The sequence below is a fragment of the Cyprinus carpio genome, chromosome B13 (genome assembly GCF_018340385.1).
Source record: "Cyprinus carpio isolate SPL01 chromosome B13, ASM1834038v1, whole genome shotgun sequence".
NCBI classification, from domain to species: Eukaryota; Metazoa; Chordata; class Actinopteri; order Cypriniformes; family Cyprinidae; genus Cyprinus; species Cyprinus carpio.
The window spans coordinates 11,432,222-11,460,210 of record NC_056609.1 but is presented as its reverse complement, the minus strand read 5'-3'; the positions used below and the strand labels follow the sequence as shown (position 1 = coordinate 11,460,210).

General features: G+C 34.8%; 1 protein-coding gene across 7 annotated transcripts in view; it reads left to right on the top strand.

Moving 5' to 3' along the window:
• Nucleotides 1-27,989, top strand: part of LOC109049816 (E3 ubiquitin-protein ligase MARCHF8-like) — an 88,917-nt gene that overhangs the window by 9,200 nt on the left and 51,728 nt on the right. For 6 of the 7 annotated variants that reach the window (XM_042736517.1, XM_042736521.1, XM_042736524.1 and 3 more), the window contains exon 2: nt 8,558-8,739. In XM_042736517.1, coding sequence (XP_042592451.1) covers nt 8,644-8,739 — 96 coding nt within the window. In that variant the 5' untranslated portion in view covers nt 8,558-8,643. Of the gene's footprint in view, nt 1-8,557; nt 8,740-15,713; nt 15,828-27,989 lie in introns of all 7 variants that reach the window. The other variant, XM_042736522.1, reaches the window with a different exon arrangement.

Below are 27,989 nucleotides of genomic sequence, written 5' to 3'. Positions count from 1 at the left end.
ATGTCACTGTCTGCAGCACATGCTGTGTTTTTCTTTTGTTATTGTTCTGCAAATGCCGTTTCCTGCTTATTGTGGTGGTAACCTTAAGTTGTATTAAGGTCTGAGAGCAGGAAATTCAAGGAACAATACTTGGTTCCAGTTTATGATGAAAAAGCAATGATCCTGAATTTTCACTTTCGTTTCTGCTGACCCTGCTGCTGTTTGAGACTGCAGTAATGAGTGTGGACCTGTGAATTGATTCAGCAGTGACATAACTATTTTTATGGGGCAATTTTATAGAATCACAAATAACATTATTGCTTTTCTTTTTTATAACATAAAGATGGACATGCTCGTTTTCCTGTTTTGAAAGTGACTATTAAACATCACTAGAATGATTTTAAACATGATAAAAGTGATTTAACAGACTATATATTTTTTTTAAATAAATGCTATGGGCTATGGGTAGAGATTTCTTGTGTGCCTAGTTATTAACAAACAAAATGCTTAACACATCAGTAGCTTATGAGCATTTAAATATACATTAAATATACATATAAGATGCACACTACCATTCAAATGTTTAATGTCAGTGAGATATTTATGATCCTGGACCACAAAACCAGTCATAAGGGTCTAACTAACGAATGCTGGTTTGTTAGGATAGGTCAATATTTGGCTGAGATACAACTATTTGAAAATCTGGAATATGAGGGCGCAAAAATTGCCTTTAAAGTTGTCCAAATGAAGTTCTTAGCAATGCATGTTACTAATCAAAAATGAAGTTATTAATTTACCTTTGCATGACCCAATTATTCATGCATTATGCTTAAATTTTGCATCCAGGCATTTATGCGTTCAGAAAGAAAAATGCATCCTAAATAAGCACCTCCTTTTGCACACTAACCAGCCATTAACATTTTGATGGATGGAGAAGCATTTACTGAAACCTAGCTCCCATTTGATTTTTCTTTACTTAAAAGCAGATGAATCACGTAATAAGATAAAGTGATGCTATCCGTGCACCATGTTTTAAGGTTTTCACTATCTCTATGCTTTTTAGGGACTCGTTTTGATGTTTTGATGCAGTCTGCAGTTTCGCCTTCCTCACTAAGTTTTCAAAACCTTTCATCCTGCTCCTCTTGCAAAACATGAAGTCAGCCACCATCCAGTTTCCTCCTGTGCTCTGCTCCGAATCTGTGCGGATGCAGAGACGCTTTGACAGAAACTACAACTAATGCAGAAAATCTAGGAAGGTCTGCTGTCTCCATTAAATTTGCAGGATTTGTCTTCAAAGTGTGAGAAAGGTTTACTTTCTTAGAAGACTCTTCTTGTTTGAGCCAGCAGAGACTGTGTGTGTGTGTCTGTGTGTGTTCAAAAATGCATGTGTACCCTGAGGTCATGTGTTTCTTAGTCTCACAAGGCTAGACTTTTGGAGTGTTCGACTTCACGATTCTGACTTTGCATTTTTGACTTATAGGGATACTCCACCCCAAAATGAAAATTTTGTCATTAATCACTTCCCCCATGTCATTCCAAACCCATAAAAGCTCCATTCCTCTTCGGAATACAATTTAAGATATTTTGGATGAAAACTGGGAGGCTTGAGACTGACCTATAGACTGCCAATTAAATAACAGTGTCAAGGTCCATGAAAGGTATGAAAGTAGTCTTCAGAATACTCCATCTGCCATCAGACATGCAATCTGGGTTATATGTATCTCCATATCACCATATGCTGAGTATGCTCTTCTGTATCATCCGCGCCACAAGGATGCGCTGCTGTTTCTACGTGTATTTAGCTTTGATTTGAAAGAAAACAGCGCATCCTTGTGGCGCGGATGATACAGAAGAGCTTACATAGCACACGGTGATATGGAGAGACACTGAGGAGACCGTTGACAAAGGAATTGTTGAATAAAGTTGTTATTTTTGTTTTCTTCGCTTACAAAAAGTGTTCCCGTCGCTTCATATAACCCAGATTGCACGTCTGATGGCAGATGGAGTATTCTGACGACGATTTCATACCTTTTATGGACCTTGACACTGTTATTTACTTGGCAGTCTATGGGACAGTCTCAAGCCTCCCGGTCTTAAGCCACACCACTGTGACGTATGCCATCAAAATACAACAAGAGCAATAAGAGATGGCTGGCTAGTTCATTCTGCACAGTTTCTCCAGATTGACCACACAAACTCTGATGACAACACAACTGTTTAATGATTGGCTGGATTCACAGATGGCAACGGTGACGTGTTTCGCTTTTATTCTGACACCTTCATTTGCGTTAATGCTCACATATTTGGTTTTTATAACAGTAAAAATATGTCAACTTAAAAGGGATAGTTGACCCAAAAATTTAAATTCTGTTATTATTTACTAAAGTTGCTCCAAACCCATCATTCATTCATCTTCAGAACACAAATGAAGATATTTTTAATGAAATCCGTGAGCTTTCTGAATTGTTAAATAAAGTTGTTATTTTGTTTTCTTTGTGCATAAAAACTATTCTCATAGCTTCGTAAATTAACGGTTGAACCACCGATGTCACATGGAATATTTTATTGATGTCCTTACTATGTTTCTGAGCCTGGGAACATTTCAGTTGCATGCAGGGTCACAGATTTCGGATTTCATAAAAAATATCTTAATTTGTGTTCTGAAGATGAACGAAGGTCTTACGGGATTGGAACGAGGTTAGGCTGAGATATTAATGACAGAATTTTTATTTTTGGGTCAACTATCCCTGTAATGTTATATTGTGTCATGTTTGTCAAAATAAATCTGATAAAAATTTATAGACTCCACTTTAAAATAGTATAGGCTTATGCTGAACGTTCTGCTGTACTTTTGCTTCTAATCCACTTTATCTGTGATAAAATACACAAACACTGTGTAAGCTTCACTATAGGAAGCAGAAGTGCCCGACTTCACGTCGTTTCCAATTCCTCCTCTGACTGCAAGCAGCAAATCTTGTGATGGATCACAAATCTAGTCGCAAGCGAAGTCGAACGCAGCTTTCTGATCAAGAACCGCCCACATTTGACACGAAAACAGCCAATCACAGTTTGCTGTGCCATTTAGGGGCAGGTTTATTTGAAAGAGCTTTACAGTTGAATTCAGGATTGAGAAAACTGTTTAATAATGTAGAACATTCTGACACCTTGTTAATGTTTCCACCACAGATCCATGACAGAAATGCGTGTTCATCCATAATAAACTGACAAATGTATCAAAGCCTACATACAAATGTCATAGTAATGAATTTGTTTTATTCATATGACAGCAGATCTGACAGCATCGAGCAAGGAATCGGTCAGTTTGCTCCATAAATTACAGTGTCCCAAAAGGACAACGTGTTTACGCGCAAAACATTATGATAATTTATTCTTGAGCTTGTTCTAGCCTCTGAATGTGAAATGAAGGAATGAAAGTACTGCTGTGCAGCACAGAGTGTGTGTGTGTGTGAGGATCAGCAGGCTTTCATCGGTTCACATCAAGTCCGGTTTATCCCGCTCTAATCTGTTAACAGTCTGTGAGGATGTTCCAGCACTGGCAGAGTTTGTGTCCCGCTCTGATCTTGAGGTCATGTAATATAGCACACTGATGGGGTTTAAGCCAGTAAGCCACTTATTAAGCTTTGAATAATTGTCTGATATCATCACTCTGGTCACATATGACACTACCTGACGTTATCCATTTGGTTGAAATTCAGAGGAGGTAAATCTTGTTGATGCCTGATACTGGAAACAGAACATTTGAAAACTGCAACCAAGGTGTTTGTTGAATACAGATTTACCATTAAAAGTTTCCGAGTAGCTTTTTAGTACCAAGCTACATTTTCCAACAGGTAGTGGTGTTCAGTTTAGTGAATTAATTCACTTACATTGTTCTTTTAAATGCACTAGTTCAATATTTTTTTTCAGCAATTCATTTCTGTGGTGTGCATGGCATTTATTTGATCAATATTCAAGATATTTATTTATTAGAAGTATACTATTTTGGAAGATGCTACTTCTGATTATATACCATATGTAGACTATACAGTTCTACAGTTTGGGTCAGGAAAGTGAAAGAAATTAATACATTTGTTCATATATGTTGCATTAAATTGCATTTTCCACATGTCGGCGCAAAAATTGTGACATAATCCAAATGCAATTAAAAATCTTGCATTAGCATTTGCATTTGCATTTTGTAAATACAATTTGCAATTTCTTTTGCAAAAATTCCTGAATATTCTTCCATCGAATGCATTTATGAGGTTGCATATGATACCTGTTTTAAATAAATGCTGTTCATTTGAACATTTATTCATTAAAGAATCTTGAAAAATCACTGTTTCTGCCCAAATATTAAGCTGCACAACTGTTTTCAACATCGATAAGAATAAGAAATGTTTCTTGAGCAGCAAATCAGCTTAAAAGAATAATTTCTGAAGGATCATGTGACACTGAAGACTGGAGTAATGATGCTGAAAATTCAGCTTTGCATCACAGAGGAATAAATTACATTTTAAAATACATTAAAAAAGTAAACCTATTTTTTAAATTGCAATAATATTTCATAAAATTGCAGTTTTTATTGTATTTTGATCAAATAAATGCAGCCTTACCAGCCTTCCCAAATCTTACCAACCACAAACTTTTGAACGGTAGTATATATAGTATTTTAAACCTTATTTACAAAAGTTATATAGTTTATATATGATATACGATATAAAATTTATATTCAAAGTTAAAAGTTGTAAAAAAAGTAAAAAATAAAGTGATATGATCTGATATTTAAAAATAGCTTCAGTGTAGTTTGTATTATAGCTTGTGTATCTTGTCTGAAGTTTACCTTTAAATGAAGAGTATCTTCAAAAAAACAAGCCTCCCCAACACTGACAGTTTCTTAAATGGGAACATACATCATACATATGAAACTTTAGCTGTTTTCTGTGTTCAGTCTGGAGGAACATCCGTAGGGAATGTCTAACTATGTCACCTTTACAGTTGCATGGATGAATAAATCTGGGTTAGAGTCTTGGCGCTCAGCGTTATCTCTCACACAGGAGACCAGCAGAAGGATTTTTTTCCAGAGAGTGGAAACACACAGGCTCAGGCCCATCTCTTGGATAGATCCATTGCTGTATCGATCTCATGTCATTTCCAGTGGCAGCTGCTCGTTGATGGATCATCCTTTGTGGAAGCAGGGTAATTTAACAGGCTGATCAGTTCAGTGCACAGTGCAGCACTCTCTCTTACTGTCAGAGAGTTCACAGAAAGGATGATTAATCCGACAATATGGTGTCTTTATCGTAATAGTTGTGGTTTGGACTTTGTGTAATGGTGAGGTGTGTTGAGAAGTACAGACTCAAAATTTCTAAATGTGTGGTTATATGTTACATTGTTTGGTGAATTTTCACAGCCAAAATGCAGTCATTTCAATAGAAATCCATGCAATTGGATGTTTTGCATAAGGGCAAAAGATTTCTCTACAGTGGTGTCAAGTTGGTTCCACGGATTTGCAACAGAAAGCTGCTTGGTTTGAAAGGGACTTCTGTGTGAGCTGTACTTCATATTGCTAATGTGATGCACGTTAAGACTGAAATCCCTGCTCTGGGCTCTGTGAAAGCTGTATTTGTGGCAGTCGTGAAGCATACGGTACACCTCATCACATGCTGCCAGCAGGGATCCGTAACTGTTCCTCTTGGCCATTCTTCCTGCCTTGAGCTTGAATTTGGTGACTGATTTGAGCTGAGACACATATTCTCATCCATTTGTTACTCAATGTGAGCTCTGTAATCCAATTCAATGCAGTTGGAAAAGTGGCTCTGCGATTTTCTGTTTTCTAGATGACTCTACTTGCTCCATCAGCATTAAATGGTTAGTTAGTTCACCCTAAAATTCCAATTCTGTCATTAATTAATTACACTCATGTCATTCCAAATCTGCAAGACCTTCAGTCATCTTCAGAACACAAATTAAGATATTTTTGATGAAAACCGAGAGCTTTTTGACCCTCCATTGACAGAAACACAACTGACACCTTAAAGGCCCAGAAAGGTAATTAGGACATTGTTGAAAAAGTCCATGTGACATTAATTTGATGAAATTCATTTTATACATTTCTGAATGCGGTACACCGGAAACACAAGCTCATGCAAAGAATTTTTGCATTTTACTGTATTGCAAAGTTCAAGTTTATTGAACTTTGACCTGTGAAGACATGACCAATGGAAGATTGTCAGTTGTCAGTATGTGACCTTATAGCGCTAAATCAAAATAATATGAACTTTAAAGCTGCAGGTTAGCATCATTACATTTAAATGTAAAATTTAAGTTAAGTTTTTAAAGTTGTCCAAATGGTCAAAGTTTAGTGTGGCTGCCTCTTGAGTCTGTGTAGGATTTTTATTTGCGCAGACAAAAATGATAACTCATTTTGTTTTAGAACAGTAATATTGCTCAACAAGCCACATTATTTGAGGTATCACTTACTTTTGTAGCCCAAATGTTGAAGATAAGTTACATCACAAAGCTAAATGCTTAAGTTTATTGGTTTATTCAAATCCCTTATCTCAGATATGAGTAATAATAGTAATAACAGTACTTAAATATGACCTGTACACAGTAAATACTGTTCGTGGCACATCAGATTGACAGACGGCTGCCCTTTTTAACTCCTCCACCCTGATCGACTGCGCTGAGGCATTTTCACTTTCCACCGCTCATTTAGATCGAGAATTGGCAGGGACCTCATGCATTAGTCATCACTCTGCAGGCTCCAAGCCCGTGATTATTATTGTTATTATGACATCTGATTTCATGAAAACCTCAAAGGGCATTGACTTAAGAATTTGACCACTAGCTTCCTTTCCCACCCAATCACTTTTTCAGTGAAACGAAAGCTATGAAATTGATGTTTTTGTTCTTGCATTGAAACTCAACATTTGCCTTGTTTTACTGAACATGACATGAAGTCTACCTACAAAAAATGGCAGCATGAACCAGGATACTGTGGATTCAAACGCCTCATGTACTTGGCAGTAAACCATATGCTGCTGCCTTTGTTTTAGAGTGCTAAAAATTATCCTCGGCCTATTGATCCGGCGACAAATGAGTGATTGCAGTCACATGCCCTCCGCTTTAATGCGGTGTGATTAACACGGGCTGTTGATCAGTCATGTGGAGCAGTTTCTGCTGTGAGTCCTGGATGCCTACAGTATGAACTGACCAGCTGTTCTGCTAGCAGGTTATAAACTAATGGCACTTTTGATGCCAAAGAGGGAGGATTTCATTCTGTGAGGATTCATGTGTTGACCATTATAACAATATCAAAATATTAGATCATCATATGCATTCACTGATAATCACACAACCAAATGTGAAAATGACTTCAAGCTGTTGCGCGTACAGTAGGATTCAAATATCTAAGACTAGTTTCAACTAGTGAAAATGCTACTATCTGGCGGTTTAAAATGTATTTATGTTTTCAGCATAACAATTATTAAGAGCATGTGCAGATGAATTAATGTGCCACAAATGTATTTATTAATTATGTCAAATTAGTTTTTATTATATGTTTACACTACATTTTACGTATTTACATTTATTTATTTATTTCTTTTAATTTAAAATAATTTTTTACATTATATTTTTTAAATACTCAAAACAAAACAATTTTTTTTTTTTTTTACTAAAACAAAATAAAAAAGCAAAAATCTAATAAAAACAAAAAATGAAACAAATCCAAATATTCACAAAAAGTGTGGTCTCAAACTGTTGGACTGTTCTGTTGGTCTAAAACAGCAGTGAGATATTCAGTGTTTTCAGTACTAGCTTCACTTCTGTGTTCAGTGTGCATCAGTTTGTCATTCTGCAGTTTTGTGTGTCTGTTAATTAATCTATTTGCACTACAGTACGTCTTCATTCTGCAGTGCCAAACTGGTGGATTTGGTCTGATGCCGGCGGTCGCCGTTGTGATTCTAGATGCATAGTCTTACACACAAAACGGCTGTTGGCATGGTCACAAGATGGAGAGAATTTTAATTGCTGTTATGGTTGCAGCAGATGGTGGTAGAAGTTGAACGGACTATTTGTAAGCAGACTTCGCATCGTCTCAGTGTGCCATGAGCTCTTTGTTCTCCTTCAAAGAATGCATTTCATTATGGAGAATATGGGAGTCGGTTTGTAATTGGTGATTCAACTTTTACCGCTGCTTCTCATTTCCTCACTCGCTGCTGGAGACTTGATGTTTTTGTAGTTCAATTAATATGCAGCAGTGTTTGTGAATACTTACCGTGATTTCACCGTGTGAGATGTTTTCCTGATCAACATCTTTGTTGGTCTTAAAACAAAATTCTAGTTAACTAGATTTTAGTGTTTGGGGTTTTAGTGTTTAAACATTCTTATCTTCTCATTATTTCATTCCATTTGCCATCTGATGCTTATTGTGCAAAAAAATTGAAAGCACTTTATCTGGCAAGTTCATATGCTGTATGATTGGCTGATTATTTATGTTTGTATTTATTTATTTATTTTTGACCGTGCTTTTGGAGCATTCATTTCTCATCTCTTTTTGTCTCTCTGTCAGATTTGGATTAGTGGTTCTTTCCATCATGCTGGTGCTGGTGGACAGGCTTCAGCTTCAGAGAGTGTGAGCTCCACTGAACTGCGGGGATGAACATGCCATTGCACCAAATCTCTGTCATCCCTCGTGATGTCACTTCCTCCCGGGTGTCCAGCAGCGGGAAGGCAAAGGAAAAGGACAAACAGGTTTGTCTTCCACCTAATAGACATAAAAAAACAGCCGGTAGTATAATCTGTGACCCTTGTTACCTTTATCCTCATTCCCACTGAAAGACAGCATCCTGTTTTCACAATTCTGAATGTTTTCTTTCCCCTGTCAAAGGTGGAAAGGATTTTAGAGACAAGCTTGTACACACACATGGGTTCCTAAGTTGTTATGTGAACTGTGTCTTAAATACTGTTTATATTAAATGCTTTCGTGGAACACTCCAAATTATGAAAACTACTGACACACAATTTACAATAAAGGAAGTAAAGGAAGTCGCACATACATAGGAGTGGGTGCTTTGGGGGCGCAGGTTTCCAGTAAGTGATGCAGGCAAGAATGACTGTGTGAAATGTTATGAGGGAGGAGAACTATAAAACAAACATCTGATTGATATCATGGCGCCTGTGGGCTTTGTGTTGATTGTTTAAAAGGATGGGATTGTTAAAATGTGATTTTTTTTTTCTTCTCTTATTATGTAAGTCAAGGATTTCTGCATCAAAAACTGTCGTGATTAAGGTTTCACAAATATTTTATGCGTTCTCTTACACCTAGGAATTATTTGGTACGCTGTGCCTTTAAGACTTCTTACTCACCTTGAGGTCGCAAATTACACTTTTTTTTCTCCTTAATGTAAATTTCCTGATCTTATTTTGAAAGAATCATCAATGTGTCTCATTTTTCATGACTATTCTTTGTAATCTTTCATTTAGGAATGCACTGAAATGTAAATTCTGGTTGATACTAAAATACTGATAGGGCGATAATTAAGGGATAATGTACAGCACATCCAGCAGGTTGTTATCGCAGAATAAACTCCAACAGGGTGATCAGGATGTGGAGCGGAGGGGTCTTATTCTGCAATAACAGCCAGCTGGATGTACATCATTCCACTTATTACATGGCTACTTGCCACATAAGTAAATAATTAGACACAAAATATTGATTTGAGGTAAATAATTTATTAGCTCCTGAAACGCAAAGCTTCTGTGTAACTCAAGGCTTACTGTGTAAGATTCTGTTTAAATAAATTCAAAACAAACTAAAATCAGTTGTTTTAAATGCTACAAATAAATTTAGGCATCACAGTATAACAATGTGCAGTATGAAAAATGGACATTCTTTTTTTAGGATTTCCTGAAGATTACATTTCACAGTGTTATTAAATTATTAGTTTAGTATGATAAGGTTTCGTGCAAGTGAGATACTTTTGGCATCACTGGTTGATACTGTGTTTCAGAGGTGGGGAAGCTGTGGTGTCAGATGTTGTCCAGCCTTGTGACCCATGTTATTATCATCTGTTTGAATACTGAAGCCTGATTCATAAACACTCGGGCCCAAAGGAATCTCAATATTTACCCTGATCAGTTTTCAGCTTGTGTAGCTGTGCCAGCCGCTCTTTAGCTGTGCTCTCTCGTCCCCTTCTAGTGCTGCGCCTTGTTTAAGCAAGACTGGACGGAGACACTAATGAGTGTTGTTTCATTGGAGGGCCTGAGGCTGGTAACCCATCAGCTGTTTGTTTGTCAGAGTCGGACAGGATACAGGAGACAAGCTGGTTTTTACCCCCTTTGTTTTTTTTTTGGCTAAATGGCCTCAAGTGACTCAAGTAGCAGGAAGTCTGTTAAATACTAAAAGTCGGTATGTCATTCCCATGTCATCATCATTCCCAGACCATGTTTTTAAGAATCACTCTTCATCAAAGCCTCTGTATGTTTACATTTCTACTGTCTGGCAGCTGAGTCTGACCTAGAGACATTTTTTTCCTGATTTTTTTTATTCGGCCTTTCGCACCGCTTTAGTTCCAGAACTAAATGTACAGTACTAAAGTACTGGGACGATTTTGCGGGAACTATTTCCAAGTACCATTTAAAGGGTTGCATTCGCACCGACAGTGTGTAGTTGACAGAGATGTCATTTGTGCGTGGCGGAAACAAAGAAGAACAACGTTAACAACAGGAGGATGGAGGACGCTGTGATCGGAGTTGTGTTTTTGTTGTGTTTGCGGGTTTCACAATAATGGAAATGGAATGTCGAATTACGTAAAGCGATTGAAAGAACGGAAAGGACGAAGAATCTCCAGTGACAACTGCCAGTGCTACATTTGCTACAAGTTCCTGCACTTCAGCATCCGTCCATCTATCGCTGTTCATCATACTTGCAAAAATAAGTTGACACAATGTTTACAGTATGTTACACAGCGTTTTAAATCATGGAGCATGAGGGCGTTTTTTAACGTGTCTGGCCAATCACTGTCTACTTACATCACGGGTAGTACCAGTTGTGCTGGTTAGACCCTGCTCCGGAGTAGGAGCTAATTTGGTTCTCGAAATAGGCAGTCCTGTACTAAAATTACTCCCAGTTCCAGCGGTGCGAAAATGCCAAAAAGTGGGTAGTTCCACAATTAGTTCTGGTACTATGAAAAGGTTCCAGCGGTGCGAAAGGCCCTATGGTGGAGTTACTGGTAGTCAGCATAGCTGGGCTTGGCTGTCTGTCAGTTTGATTTGTTGCAGTTTTATTTGCTGCCTCTCTTTTTTTATGACAGGACCTTCACAAGTTTTTGCCTGACTGACACTGACAATGTGCTGGCCAGAAGTGTTTTTTTTTTAAACTATGAAGCTGTGAGCTAGAGATATTTAGGCAGATGTTGTTATGGATATATCTTAGAAAGAACATATATATATATATATATATATATATATATATATATATATATATATATATATATACATATACATATGTGTAGTTTTCCTTATATATAAAAATCCAATCCTTATTTCTGTAACAGGACTGAATGTTTTATTTGAGATTTTTTGTAATTTTCATTATTCTCATTTGATTCTTATTGTAATATGCTGTACTGACACATTAAAGAATGTCAAAGGATACTTTGAATTAATTTTAATTTTTGTCATTTTGTGCTTTTGTTAATTTTTTTGTTATAATTATTAATAAAATAGTAATTTAGTTTTATTTCAGTTGTAGTTTTAATATTTTAAGTACTTCAAGTTCAGCATATTTTAGTTTGATGCCAAGGTTTGATGTCAGAATAATTTCATTGACTAAAACTGTTTTTAATAGCTTGAGTTGTAGATAAGAATGACAACATTGATTTGTTTATAAAAAATAAAAAATACATATAACATCTAATACACTTTCTTTAATATTTATGTATGTGTGTGTGTATATACTAAATGCAGCATAATCCACTGATGTGATATATATATATATATATATATATATATATATGTATATATATAATAAAGTATATATATATATATATATATATATATAAACAGTAAATAAAGTATATTATATATTTTAATTTTTTTGTATACATTTTAATACATTTAAGACAGTACAACAAATAATGCCATTATAAATAAACCAAAATGAAATGGAAATATAGCCTACCATTTCATTTTTTAGCACTGTGATAGTATAAAGTGGGGAAATGTGCTTAGAAAGAAATGCCAAGAAAGTAATGTTATATTGCAAAACTGGTTTAATTTTCTTTTTTGCAAAGTTTAATAGCTATTTCTTTCTTTTGATTTTGTGCTAAAATATGACCGTCATGTTCTTGACAGGTTTTGTGAGATTCACCCTATATCAGTGATGGCACTCAGTGCAGTTTATGAGGCTCTTTTGATTGATGTTGATTGGTCAGATGCATAGAGATGGGTGATGGGCCATGAATATTAGTCACTGACACACGATAATCAAACCCTGCAGGAATTTAATGACCACAATCCTTCAAAGCTCCATCAGTGAATTATGCTGCGTTTAGTATGACCCTTTTATGCTCAAACACAAACTGTATTTTTCATCAGCTTTGAGGAGATTTTTCTTACATTTTTGTAGCCTAATATAAATGATTATGTTACCCTTCCTTCATTAGTTTCCTTTAATTGAGCTCGACACTGAATTTCTTGGAGTCTAGAGAGACAAATCTTCGCTCTTAACACCTAGAGCTTGTGTTTGGCACAGACTGAGGAGTTGGCACCAGCCACAGTTTCGTTTACCTCTCGCTCAGCATACAGATCAGCCGGGGGGGCGTATCACCATTAGGCAAAGAAAGCACAGCCCATCTGCCTGTTGCAGACAACTCCTCCTCTGTGTCTAAGTGGAAAGAAACCCTCATTCCCACTGCTTTAGATTCAGCGCCAGCTGCCATTGCGGATGCAGTGCTATTGAATGATCTGAAATGAACAAGAGTCAGAACTATCAGGTACATAACACGCTGATGCAAACATGACATGCTCACATCAGTGACAGATCCTTTGAATGAAATCGCTGTCTATAGCAGTGACTGGCAAAATCTACCATCATCTTTTTAGAATGAATATCATGAGGCAGCAGTATATCCCAGCTATTACCAGGCCTCAGATTGAATCTGCATACTTTTTTCCACGTTTATCAATAGGGAGGCAGACTCAAACTTTGGTAAGCCACACTTAAAGGCATAGTTCACCCACAAATGATCAATAACAATTCATCATACTGACTGTAATTTTATGGAAAACCAGAGATATTTATCAAATGCTCTCCATTTGTATTCAACAGAAGGAAAGCCATCAAGTTTTTTTAAAGGTATTTTTCATTACCACAGGATGTCAAAATGTGCACTAACTATTGGGGAATTTAGCAGAATATTATTTTTATTTATCTGATGAAAGAAAACTGGTGACAAGGTGTTTTAATGTTTTTGAAATAAATCTCTTATGCTCACCAAGGCTGCAATAATTTGATTAAAATAAAAATAATACAGCAAAAAACAGTAACATTCAGAAATATTTTTGCAATTTAAACAAACTGTTTTCTATTTTAATATATATTTAAATGTAATTTATTCCTATGACGGCAAAGCTGAATTTTCAGCATATTTCTCCAGTCTTCAGTGTCACATGATCACTTGAAACATTTCTTATTATTATCAATGTTGCTTAATATATTTGTGGAAACCTTGATACATTTGTTTTTTTTCCAGGATTCTTCAATGAACAGAAAGTTCAAAAGAACAGCAAGATCTTTTGTAACTTTATAAATGATAAATTCTTGCTGCAGGGAAAAAAATCTCTTTACAAAATATGACCAACTCTGAACTTTTGAAAGGTTGTGTACACTTAGAAAAATATTTTTCTGGGTGTGTACCATGCTAATACCGTAGTATTCTTTGAATCACCTCTGTACAGTGCCATCATATGTGAATTTCTTTCAGTTGTGTAGGATCTTGGAAGCTGTTTGTCGGACAGCATGAAGCTTTCATGAGCAGCTGCTGTGTGGCAGTAATCTCTCAAATAATGCAGGGAGAATGAGCCTTGTGTGAACTGACAGACGCGAACAGAAGGAGACAGAAATTGAACTGCCACTTTAGCATAAATGCAAACAACTGTATTTATCTGTGAAAAATGTAAACTCTCCTGTTTCATAAGTCTCTATATTTTAAAAAGCACTTAACTGGGAGGGCAGGGAAACTGGCCAAACATTAACACGGCCATATTGTCCAAATCTGTCTGTCCAAGAATGCTCTGCTTTGGGCTTTTTGGATTTTAATAATATGCTAATAAAGATAAGAACCTCGCAGCTCTGTAAAATAACATGAAGCCACCAGGATGCTTCGGGGGGAATGTTTACTGAGGAGCGACAGGATTTTAATGCCAGCGCTATCTTTGTAGGACGCTTTTAAGCTTCGTCAACACTCTAATCTCCTCGAGAGAGAGACCAAGGTGCCATGTGATTGCCAGAGCGACTTGTTTGTGTCAGTGTTTGACATTTGCCGTGATATCAGCATAACTCAGAGTGTGGTGTTTAATGCTGCTTCGGAGTAAACTGTCAAATCTGGAAGTTTCTTTTGCATTAAGCGGACTGCATGCTTGAGTGGAATGCTCATTTTCTCCTATAATAAATAACTGCCTATTATCATTTTAGTTTGAGGTTTCAGTACAAAGTATAACAAAACAGAGACTCAACTTTATTGATGACGTATAAGAAATACAAGGGGTCATGAACTGCGTTTTTAAATCTGTACTGTTCTCTGAGGTCCCCCTATAATGTTATCAAGATTTTTACATCAAAAAACATAATTTAGAAGTAATAGGCTATTTTCTGTCCTTTTTTTGACCCTCCTCATCAGAACGCTCTGTTCTCGGACTCGGAAGTAAACGCCCACTGCTATGATTGGCTAACAGTTGTGTATGTTTGACAATCTACATCCTTCACAGATGGACGATGCTGTGTTTTATGTTAAAACATGCATAAAAAACAAATAAATATCAAACAAACAGTAAAAAAATAAAAAACAATAGTGACCACCTAAAAAAAAAATTAAATCAAACTTGCTAGTTGCGACATTACTGTCTGATCCAATATAGTCGGCACAGCATCGTCTTTTAGTTGCAGTCTTTCTGAAAATCCTGCATTGAATTGTGCCTTTCTTGTGTAAATACCGTGGTAAAATGAAGTGAACCAATAAAGGGCCAAGTTCTTATTGAAGTGGTCTGGCACTTCATTAAAAATAAAGTTCATCAAATAAAGTTTATTGTTTGGTTTCTGCATAGACTTGTGTTTGCCGCTCGTCATTTACTTACTATGTGTGCAAATCAGTGGGCGGGGCTAAACAGGCAGCAATGTAGAAGCAGGCGTTGATCTTCTGCGGAGGCAGTGTTTAGACACACTATTACATCATAAAGTGGTACATTCCACAAGCTGTCATTTTAGCAGATTGTCTTCAATAAAAGCTGATTTTAGAGTAACGATAAAGATTTGAGGTTCTGAAACTTACAGGATGTTTTTATAGTACAGTGACCTCTTATATGTAAAAAGATCAAGGGAATTTTGATTTATTTCTCAGTTCATGAGCCTTTTAAGGGAAATAAAATAGTAGATGGTAAAATTATGGGTATAGATTATATTTCAAATGGCACAATATCATGATTTTGCTCTTTTCTCTACTTGATAGGCTGCTGATCTGAAGTTCATCAAAGTTTACCCAAACTGATGCGAAACGGGCAAATGTGAGAGGAACAAGATGGATCAAACAGAGTTTCTTTTCATAGAGTTAAGAAATCATCAAGTGAGTGTATCATTTAGCTGATTTTATTTAGACTTTTATTTACAACACTGATCAATGCACATACACACAAGAGCATATCAATTTCTGAAATATGGTAACAAGCTCAAAGTCCCAAATGATTTTTGTACTTGCATTTAATTTTAAACAATTTAATATCAATTTAATTTGTGTAAATTTATAAAGAAATTAGTTTTCATTGTATATTCATTATATGTTCATTAGTATTCATTATTCATAGTATTCAGTATTCATATACATTCTTTTTCAACTCGGTTATCTTTTGAATTAGTATTGTTACTGAGGGATTCTGGTATTTTAGCGAAGCCAAAATTGTGGTATCAAGCTAACCCTAAAAGAATATCACATTCAATATTTTGAAGGACTGTTTAAAGCAATAGTTCACTCAAAAGTAGTGCTGTCAGTCGATTAAAAAATTAACTAATTAATCACATATTTTTTTCTGAAATTAATCGCAATTAATTGAGATTAATCCCTTCTAACATTAAAGTTTTAAATATACTTTTATATTGCAATAATTTACATTCAATCTCTAAATTAATGTAGAAACAACATAAAGACTGTATAATCGTAATATTTGTTTAATGGGATCTTTTTTATGACTGAAGGTGAGTATCACTGATACCAATACTACTGATGTCTCTAAGAATTTTTTCCCCCTAATATTTAATATTTCCCATTGACTATAGACATTCAGCATTACAGTATAATTGAGAGCTATTAATTTTAAGGTCAAGTGCATGTCTGAAAAGTCCCCCGTTTAATGTGGTTGTAAAAATGTTCTGGGTCTGAATAAATGCAATTCTTTCAAGAAAAAAAGAGGCCGAAACAGCAGTGAGTGGGTGGCCAACCTTAGCTCTGCCCCTGCATTAAACCTTTACACTTCAAAAAGTTGATAGAAATTATAAAAATAATCCATATGAATCAAGAGGGTTAATCCAAGCCCTCTTTAGAGACATGATCGCTTTATATGATGAACATTTATTCACATATAAACATTTATCAACACAAGGGATGTAACGATTCACTGAACTCACGATTCGATTCAGCATTTTGATTTCACGATTTGATTCAATTCACGTTTTTTTTTATTATATTTAAGAAAAATTATGAATTAAATGTGTCCTTTTATTATTGCTTGGACAAAATGCTGTACATTTCTTTGTGAAATTGAAATAGAACTATAATAATATTCTAATATAGCATTTGCATATTATTGCTCTTTTGTTGGTTTTGATTGCTTCTATTTTTCTCATTTGTAAGTCGCTTTGGATAAAAGCGTCTGCTAAATGACAAAATTTAAATATAATGTAAATAACAAATCTAAATCGAAATTTTAAAACAAGCCCTAAATCAAACAAATAACACAACTAAAATAAATCTCTTCATATAAACAAAATAAGGCTTTGTCTGTGCTCTTTCCATTTAAAATTAGAGGCAACCACTGCATTTGAATCATGATCCAAACAAAGATGCTGCATACATGCAACATGAGCAGTTATTAATTTAAATTAGATTGTATCATTTCGAAATTTTATAGCAAAAACTGAATGGTTTGACTTTAGTTTTGTGAGACTATAAAATCTACATATAACAGCAGTTTCCTCTGTAAACGAATTAGCGCTGTACTTATGAACTTTAATATGCATTATACAGAGGCGAGATGAAAATAAAAAATACCATCTAAACTTTTCTAAAGACAGTAAGTTCCCCTCAGATATGCATTCATATAAACTCCTACCCCTAAATGAATCTCGATTTGTTTAGCATCTCAACCGATTTAAATCGTCACATATTTGAATCAATTTTCAACCGGTTCGCGGTTAATCGTTACATCCCTAATCAACACACATACATAGAGCACATCAGATATGGTAAAAGAAGCTCAAGCATAATTACAAACATTTTTGGTTCTCATTGAATAAGCTATAAAAATTTAAAATGTAAATTAAAAAAACACAAACAAACCAACCATTTGTTATTGCCTTTATGGACAGGAGAAGTTGAGATAAGGGACTACTGGAAAGACAGACAGGGAGTGGGTTTGGGAAAGATATAGACTGGATTGGACCTGCATTTCTATAAAACAATGACTCTTTCATGCATTATCAGCGTGCATTACCCACAATACCATGGCTAGGATTAAAAATGTGTTTATTTTTGCCCATTTACTTTAAATGTAACAAAAACATTTATTGATTTTACCACACATCCCACACTGCTGTACCACTGCAGCCTCCATTTGATTTGGTTTGAGATCGTAAGATTATTGTAATCTAAGATGACCCACTTCTCATTTGGCAGCAACAGATTGCGAGCTCCTTCTTGTCATTTTGAGGAAGTCCTCATGCTTGTGAGCAGTTCTGAGAGAAACTGACAAGCTGAACACACACTGCTGCAGGGCTCCATCTTGGCTGAGGGGAAGCCTCTGGCCTTTATAGTTTACATTCTTCAGAAAACTTCAGAAAATTCTCCCACTTTCAGCAAAGCCTCCGGGGGAAATCTTCAGACACAATCATTCTGCCTTAGATGACAACACGAGGAGGCAGTGCTTACAGAATATTTTCTTAACCTAGGGAACATTTGAACTGTGTAAACTACTGTGGGAGGGATGAAAGCACATTTGGTGTGCTAATTATATTCAGTGATTTAGATGATGGCCTGTGTGTTCATTAGAAAATTAAACTAGTCTTCATGGAACTAAATGTGAGCTAAGTGCACAAGTTAGGCTTTGGTCCAAAACCTAGTGAGGCAACTGAACTGAAACCTCATACTTGACCGATTTGGAAGGCCCTACATAGGCAGCATCTTCCTGCATTGTACAACTAGTGCTGCTCACATGAACTGCATGGGAGACTTGACTCAAACTGATTTCAACTGAGTTTGACTTTAGCATGAAATTGACAATTTTGCCCAATATTTCTATTTTTCAATAGAATAAACTATTTATGTCAATAAAAACTTAATTGTACTCCTCAAAGGTTTGTGGCCGGTAAGATGTTTTAATGTTTTTGAAAAAAGTTTACTACCAAGGCTGCATTTATTTGATCAGAAATACAGTAAAAACAGAAATATAAATAAAAATTAATAAAATTTAAAACAATCTTCACTATCACAATATACTCCAACATTTAATTTCTTCCTCTGATTTTAAAGTTGAATTTTCAGCTTCATTACTCTATTACACAACACACAAAACACAAATTTGCTGCTCAATCTACACAATTAACAATATTAAAAACAGTTAAAACTGCTTAATAAGTTGTGGTGCTTAATATTTTTGTGGAGATGTTTTCATGTATTTTTGACAACAAAGTTCAAAAACAGCCTTTATTTAAAATATAAATCTTTTGTAACATAAATAATTTTAATCAATTTGATGCAACCTTTCTTTCTTTCTTTCTTTCTTTTTTATAGGCTATATTACTGTCCGGAAGTGTATATTTTTGGTAAACGATTTGCTTATTCTTTTTGGGACATTTGATAAAATCAATGTGCAACACTCTCATTAATTTACAGGGTTGTAAAATAACCTCTTTGCTTCATGTTTTGTTTTGCACACCGTAATGTTGCCAATATAATTACTTGAGATTTCTAATGCTGAAAAAATATAATTCACTTTTAGTGAAGTGTAGCTATTTCCAAGCCTTTTGGCAGTTAATTAACATAACAAAATGACTTTAAATACTGTACGTTGCGTTACAGGTTTTTTACAGAAGTGGCAGTTGTGCCTTTCATTCTGCATTAGGTGAAAGTCTTGCTACACTGAAAGTGAGAATATTGTGAGAATATGCAAAATAGTTTTCATCATGTCTAAAAAACAGCCAGAATAAGTACTGCCAGTCATACAAAATCACAAGTATTTGTTTCGTCTGTGGTGTCAGGCCTGATCGAGCTTGATGACATCACTGAGGCAGTCAGACAGCACAGGTTTCTGAAATAAACCGCATGTGCATTGTACCCTCTATATTTTGCCCAGGCATCCTCGAGAAATGAACTGTGAAAATACCAATATAGTTGTCAGCACAGCTCGTCCGTGTTGTCCATCATTCTGTAGGTGAGTTGCTGCATTGCTGGTGTGTCTCTCTTTCTCGCTTTATTATTACTCTTTTTCCTCCCTTATTTTCATGGTGGTGTGGCGGTTAAAGACATGGGCTGAGATGCTAATACCCCCTAATTAACCCCAAGGCATAATTTTCTCTGTCTCCTGCTTTAACTCATGTCCAGTGAGATGTGGAGTTGGATCCTGCCTCAGTCCTAGTCTCATATAGCCAGTTATTTGGGAAAAAAATCATCATAGCAGCTTATACTGGCCAAAAACGTCCACTTAGACAGCCACTTGACTGTCATGTTATGAAACCAACAACAGTTTGTTTTGTTGTTATGTGGCAGAGTTATCAGAAATAGATTATTTGAATTTATTGTACTTAATGCACCCATAATTTTGTCATGTTATGAACAAAACGTAGAAAAATGCTATTTAAATGCTACAAGTGTATTTAGGCATTTCAACATTATATTGAACAATATGAAAATGACTGATTTGCTGAGGATTACATTAACAGTGTTAGCAAATTATTAGTGTTTTAAAATAATACATTTAATAGAACTAATAGAAATTCTTTCCACTATGATAATATTGATATAGTATTAATCTGTATTGTTTATTTGTTGTAATTATATTTTTATAATTTATAATAATAATTTGAGAATTATTTAATGTATGTGTGGTACATATTATTTAATTATATTATTATTTAATAAATTAGATTTAATTTCATTAAAATATTTAATAAAATATTACTAGAATTAATTCATATTAAAGTAATTTAATAGTATCGGCCGAATACCGATATGATACCGATATATCCATCCAGCCATTCTCCAAACCACTTGGCTGCCATATATTATGCATCCTAAACTTCATTATCAGGTGAACTGAAGAAAAAACTTGTGTGCCTTTACTCCTGAAAGTTGCATAAAGCCTGTCAGTCAGATTTCAGTGAACTTTGTGCAGTCCTTAGGCTTGCCTTCAGAGGCTGAGACTAGCTCAGTCCTGGACTAGCTGATGTGAGGATGCTGAGATAACACCGTCAGCCCTGTCCTCTATCTCTCGGGAGAAAACACACACGGGAGCTCAGGCAACCCTCCAGCTCTGGCTCTTAAAAAAAACTGCTTTTTGTGCTTTCTTTTCCACCCTGCTAAGGAAGCAGAGTTTCACGGGCATCTCCGAGTGGCACCTAATTAACAGTGACACGTTGATTGCCGTTAGACTCCCACGACCCAGCTGATTCGCTCGCTCTGAAATCAATTGCTGTGTTCCTGAACGCTTTTTAAGAGGGGCTCTGCCAAGACAGGGGAAGAAGGAGACGCTTTTAGACGCCCCCTGCCTCTCTGCCATCTTCAAACACTGGCCTCTGAGAGAGTGTGCCTCCGAGGTCCATCATTTTCCCAGCGTATAACTATGATTATTCTATCTAATTGAGCAGATTTTGGTCATTTTAAGAACCTTGCATACGTTAATGTTGCAGTGCCAACTGTTCACAGATACAGATAGCCGAACAGTTATCTAACCTCATGGCAGAACAGACCTATTTTAATCTGCAACTTTTAAACTGACGCCCATTAAAAAGGTGCTTAGATAATGACTAGTTGTCCATTCTCTCCATTTAAAGCTTGATCTTATGCCCTAAAGAACCTTTATTTGTCATTAACTGCACATTCATCAACATCACAACATGATCCATGATTATGAACATGAGTAGGTTCTGTGCACTGCCTGTTTTATCAGGAAACACTTTATTCTGTAACTGAACCAGTCAGCCTGTTCTTTGTTACTTTGAAACTGTCGTGAAATCAGGCTGCCGTTGTCACATCTCTGATGCTCAAATGCTTCACAATGGTTGCTATTTATGCACTCCGGGCGTGATGCTGGGTTAGAAAACAGGCTGGAAAATTATGGATGGCAGTCAAACTTTGATCTGTGCTCAGTCTGTGCCTCAGGGCACTTTCAAAATGGTCTGATTGTAGGTTTGCTGCAGGACTAGAAGGGAATGTCTTTGTTTCAGCTTTTTATTTGGTCCATATTGAGATATATATATATGTCTGTAACTATGTCATACAAAACTAAATTAGCATTCCCTGAAGGAAAATGTAGTGTTTGCAAAACAACAAAAGAATAATGTGCTGTAAGCTAAGTTTTAGTGTTTATTTTTATGTAAATGGACAGAATCAACACATACAGAAGTCAATAGTATTAAGATAACTATACCAGAATTTCACATGCAAAAAAAATAAATAAAAAAACTAAGAAGAAAAACCAAACATATACACTACCTCTCTAAAATCTGGGGTAAGTTAAATAGTTTTTTTAAGAAATTAGTTCTTTTATTCAGCAAGGATATAACTATCTATTCACCTCAAATAACAATTAAAATCATATAAAATAAAATAATCCTGTTTAAAAAAACAATTAAAACAAATATTTCTATTAAAAGAATCCTGAAAAAAATATTTCCATCATGGTTTCCACAAAAATTATGAGCAGCACAACTTTGTTCAACAACATTAATAATAATAAATGTTTCTTGCGCAGCAAATCAGCATATTAGAATGATTTCTGAAGGATCATGTGACACTGGAGACTGGAGTAATGATGCTGAAAATTCAGCTTTGACATCACAGGAATAAATTACATTTAAAATATATTCAAATAGTATAACTGCCAATATTTTTTGTGTAAATATGGTTTATCTTTTGCAATGTCATCCTCATGTTATATATTCATAGCTGTCATTCAGTGATATTGTAGTATACATTCTCTAAATCCATGTAATCCTGAACGGGTCTCTTGCTGGATCAGGACGGATGATTAAAAACTTGTTTCAAACTTCTATTTGTTTCGGGAGACTGGCCTGTTGTCATGAAGAAAGAGGGAGTGAGAAGGTGGCTGAGAGAGACAGAGAAATGTGGAGAAGGGTGGATGACAGGGTGAGAGAAACAAAGAGAGAAACGAGAAGAAGGCAGACAGACATTAACAGCTTCAGACACATGACCTACACTGACTTTGGTGGTTGCTGGGGTAACCGTTTCCCAAGGTCAGTCAGAGTAAAAAAAGGTGGGATTTTTTTTACCCCCTTGAAGCCAGCATGAAATGGCACTCTTTTCTACCCTTGATCTGACAAAGGGTTCAAAGGTTTTGAGAACTAAGTTCAAATTAATATTGTTATTGCAAATGATGTTACCAGCATAAACATTTGAGGGAAATATCTCTAAGGAAGTTAATATTTCAGTAATTTAACAAAAACATTTGCATGTTTACAGTCCGATGTCGCTAAAAAGAATACAGGTAAAACAAATTAAATATTTCTATTTTTAATGTTGAAATGTATTTTATTTTATTAATAATTAGCTTTTTATCAACTCACAAGCCCACTGCAGTTCTTGAATTAAGCCAATTTTGGAAAATCCAATTAATTTAATGATATCAAAAAAATAGAATATATATTCTTTCTCTTTGCTTTTTTATGTCAGTATGGTATGTTTAATTGTAAGTTTAAAACAAATTTGATTTAAAAAAAAAAGTAATCTAAAAAGTAGTCAGAATACATTCCCTAAAATGAGTAACTTACTGTAGATTACATTAATAGCTACAGTTTTCATCATGTAATTCATAATCACTTATGCACTACAATTTGTAAGTAATCTGCACAGCTCTGGATCATAAATAAAAAAAACAATGTTACATGTTGTTAAAAATTAAATAGAGTTGACTACCATTTCAGTATTAATGCAAATTTTGTAAGATACTTCAAAGTAGTTTTTTAAAGGGTTGGCTTTGTTGTAGTCATATTTGTTTTGGTTTCATTTAATATTGAGCTTTTTTCTTTCATTTTATGTGCTTTGGGAATTTCCCCCGTGCTCATTACTGCTCCTCTGAGCTGGTTTGGATGCTCTCTGCTTTTCCTCTTGCATAGGAGCGGCTGTAGAAATGAAGGGTTTGTGTGTCTGGTAAATTGGGTGGATGGCACGGGGCTGTGATGCTCATGCTACAAGGTTTCCACATGAGAAATGACAGCAATCAGGATGTTAAAGTCCATTTTGCAGAAAAATGCAGTAATGGACAAAGCTGCTGCCAGGCCTGAGATGCATGAATGTTTCAAAATATCATTTTAGAAATGGAAATGTATCAATTTAGGAGCAAGAATTATGCATTGCAGTGAAGGACTGAATTGCCATGGCAACCACTTCCATATGGAGATTTATCCGTCGGATACTTTTGGAGATGACCACATACATTCTTTTGAAGATGGCTCACTGGAATAATAAAACAACATTTTTTTTCTCTTACATTATCAAGGGTCTAGAAACATCTAAAATGTATTATGAAGGAAATATGGTGCCTTTGTGGCACACATTCTGCTGGTGTTTGTGTGGATGCCAAGGTGTTGCTATGTGGTTTCTTACAAAAAGAGCCTTCTGGCCTCAAAATAAGTTTCCTCAATGTAAATCTATCCATTCTTTAGGCAGTTTTATCAATATTTTATATATGATCACTTAGAAAATAATAATAATATCACTTAGAAAAATAATATGCAATAAGCTGCATGATTTGAAGTATCACACATATCCATAAAACAAATACTACAGGATTAGCTATTTCCTTAAAAAGACAGTCCATTATCTTATAATATAATGATTCAGAATGTATGTAGTTTGATAGCGAGGTATAGTAATTTCAGAATAAATTACCTCAGAGTTTTGACAGTGGTATTATTTATATACTATTTATTAATATTTTTCATTTGCTTACAAATTAGTTATTGAATTGGTTTACTTTTTTGTTTGTAATTTTGTTGCATTTGCATTTTTTAATAGTTCTATTTAGCGTTATTTTTTTTATTTCAGTTTTATTTGAAGTGAGTTTAATTTTGTTTGTTAGTTAACACATTAACTAATGTTAACAAATTACACATTATTGTGAAGTGTTACCGATATTTTTTTATTTGTGAACTGATGTCCAGCTGTTCTTTTTAATAGTCAACTTATTTTCGGATTATCGTCATAAAATCTTTCATTTCATCAAGCTGAATGCTCACTAAAAACTGACACTGTCATCACGTTTTCAGGCCATTTCAAGTTTTATTTTGACGTGACACAAATTAGTGATATCTAAGCGGGTGAGTTGTTTACTTACTTTATAATTAGTCTATTATGGCTTTATTTTCTTCATTCAGGCCAAGAGCTCGCACGAAAACAAGAAGCGGGATTTATCGCACGAAAAAATCACATCCAATCATAACCGATCATATCCAGTGTTATTCTGATGGAGGCATTGCCTCCTCTCACATGACTTTCCCCCATTGATTCTCATTTACCCCCCAGTAAAGTCAAGGCATGCTATGGGGTCTCTGTTAAAAGTCAATGGGCTCAGGGGAGGCAAGCCTCTGCTGTAACTTTACCTGCAGTTGTCCCTGTTGGACAGTATTACTGTATAAAAATGAGTGACTTTTATACTTTTAAGGTCATATTTAACACTTGCCTCTGATATACCATATACCATAATAACCATAACTTGATTGGTTAGAAAATGTAGAAAAAATAAAGCATGTTAAGTATCTATATATTATATATATATATATATTATATATATATATAGATATATATAATTTAAACTATATATATAGAATAATATTATTATATATATATATATATATATATCTATATATATATATATATATCCTATATATATAAGCTCAGCAATATGGATATAGACCAAAGTTGATTGGTTTAGAAAATATATTATATATATATATAATAAAGCACTATAACCCAAAACACTCTAAAATATCTATCATACCATAATAACCATAACTTGATTGGTTAGAAAATGTAGAAAAAATAAAGCATGTTAAGCCAATACAGGCTGAAAGGTCTAGGACGGGTTACACTTTAAAGTATTGGTCTGGGTTTAGGAATTTTGAAAGCGTTTGTTCAATAACAGTATGTTGTTTTGTCAAGTGAACATAATTACTTCCAGGTTCTTCTGGAACTATTAGACTTGAGCCTCTGAGCTCTCTTACTTTCTAATTTCCATTCTGAATATGCAGACAGATTCGTCTAAAAGGATTTCTGTTAACGTCATAATGCAAAAGTGTGGCACAGTCTGAAAGCTCTGATAAGCAGTGTGGAAGAAATGAAAGTGAGGCTGACTAAAGAAGAGCTTTCAGAAAGATGTTAGAGCCAGTGCATAAAGTAGGATGTATTAGAACTAAGCACATACTCAAAGAACAGGCACTCAGAGAATACTGTCCTGAAAAAAACTTTCATGCTTCATTTTTCCTTACAATCTCCAAGGCACTTTGAAGTAAACCATGTAACGGGGCAGCAGCTGTCACAGGGTCTTTGGACACTTCTGTGGCATTTTAGACACCTATTAGCCAGCAGAAACATTGTAAGGTTTAGTACATGATGATGACTAATTATTTTATTGGACGGCCTTTGAGCTTATGCCTGAAAAAAGTGAACTTTGAAATTGTAAGTGATACTGGAAACCCAGCAATTATATTTTACACAGAGATGCATTGCCAAATGTCAGATTTATGCCTAAAGTTTTCCACTGAATCGGCTTTGTAAAGTTTATCAAGGTTAATGGTGACCTGAGAACTGATTGCACTGCTTTTTTATCCTATTTTCACTGTATCACCATTCTAATCCATAAACAAATCACTGCGTACGTGAGTTGTTTGCCAAGCTAGACGTGTACGAGGAAGAGACGCATTCCTGAATTATTAGTAACCAAAGGAAAACATCTTTATTCCAGTCTGTTGTCAGACTGCCTACAGTCCCCTGTGTCTGCACCAATCTCTATTCAAGCGAGACCAAACAACGGAAGTGCTTCACAACTTGCTTGAACACGGTTAGGAAAATAACTAACCACTCAGAGGATGATTCTGTAAGCCAGTGCATATCGTGAGGAAAAATAACACAATCTGCTCTGGCCCTCAGTTGAGATTTTGTGTAGAAATCCAAAATTATAAATAATAATAAATCAAACTTTCTCAAGCTGTATAATATATTTATAATATAGTTATAAATATAGTTATGGATGGATTGCAAGGTATAGCACTTCTCTCAAGCCTGGTAACCTATAAAATGTGCCTTCACATTCAACAGGGCTCAACAATAAGAATTTCTTTCTGCTGTGTTTTCTGATTTTTACTGTTCCCACCATAACTTTTTAATTTTAATTTTTTTTTTTGGGGGGGGGGGGGGGTCATATATTATTTAAATAAAATTATATTTATTATATATATATATATATTTATATATGTGTGTGTGTAATTTATTCCTGTGATGCAATATATATATAGTATATAAATATAGTATATAAATATAGTGTAAAATATTATGTGTGTTTGAGTGTGTGTGTGTAATTTATTCCTGTGATGCAAACTTGCATTTTCAGCATCATTACTCCAGTCTTCAGTGTCACATGATCCCTGTTCATTTTATAAAAATCTAATATAATGCTTAGACATTTATTATTATTATTATTATTATTATTATTATTATTATTATTATTATTATTATTATTATTATATATTATATTTTTTTTTGGATATGGCAATCATTTTTTTAGGATATTTTGATGAAAAGAAAGTTAAAAAAGCAGCATTTATGGGAAACAGAAATCTTTTGTGACATTAATTATGACTTTCCTGTACTTTTGATCATTTTAATGTATCCTGGTTGAATACATAGAAGTATTATAAAAAACTTTTTTATATATGAATTTTTATATATTATATTATATTATATTATATTATATTTGTATATTTTTCTTATTTGCAAAAAAGTGTTTATTATAAATATATTTTTTTTAATTTTTTTTATTTTTTTTTTATGTGCACTTTACATTTTTTAATTGTGCTACATGAGTAAAGAAAGCAGAGGAAAGGGATTGTGGCATAAACTTTTGCAAAAAAAGGTGGGGAAACATCAACACCCATAATGCACTGGGCATAGTCTAACTCTCTGTGGACAGGGAAACACAAAAATGGGGAAGTACTGTTTGTAGATTTAACATAAGCCCTGGAGCAAGTTCAGCTGACAAATTGAGAGATCAGGGCGTAGGTAACAAGG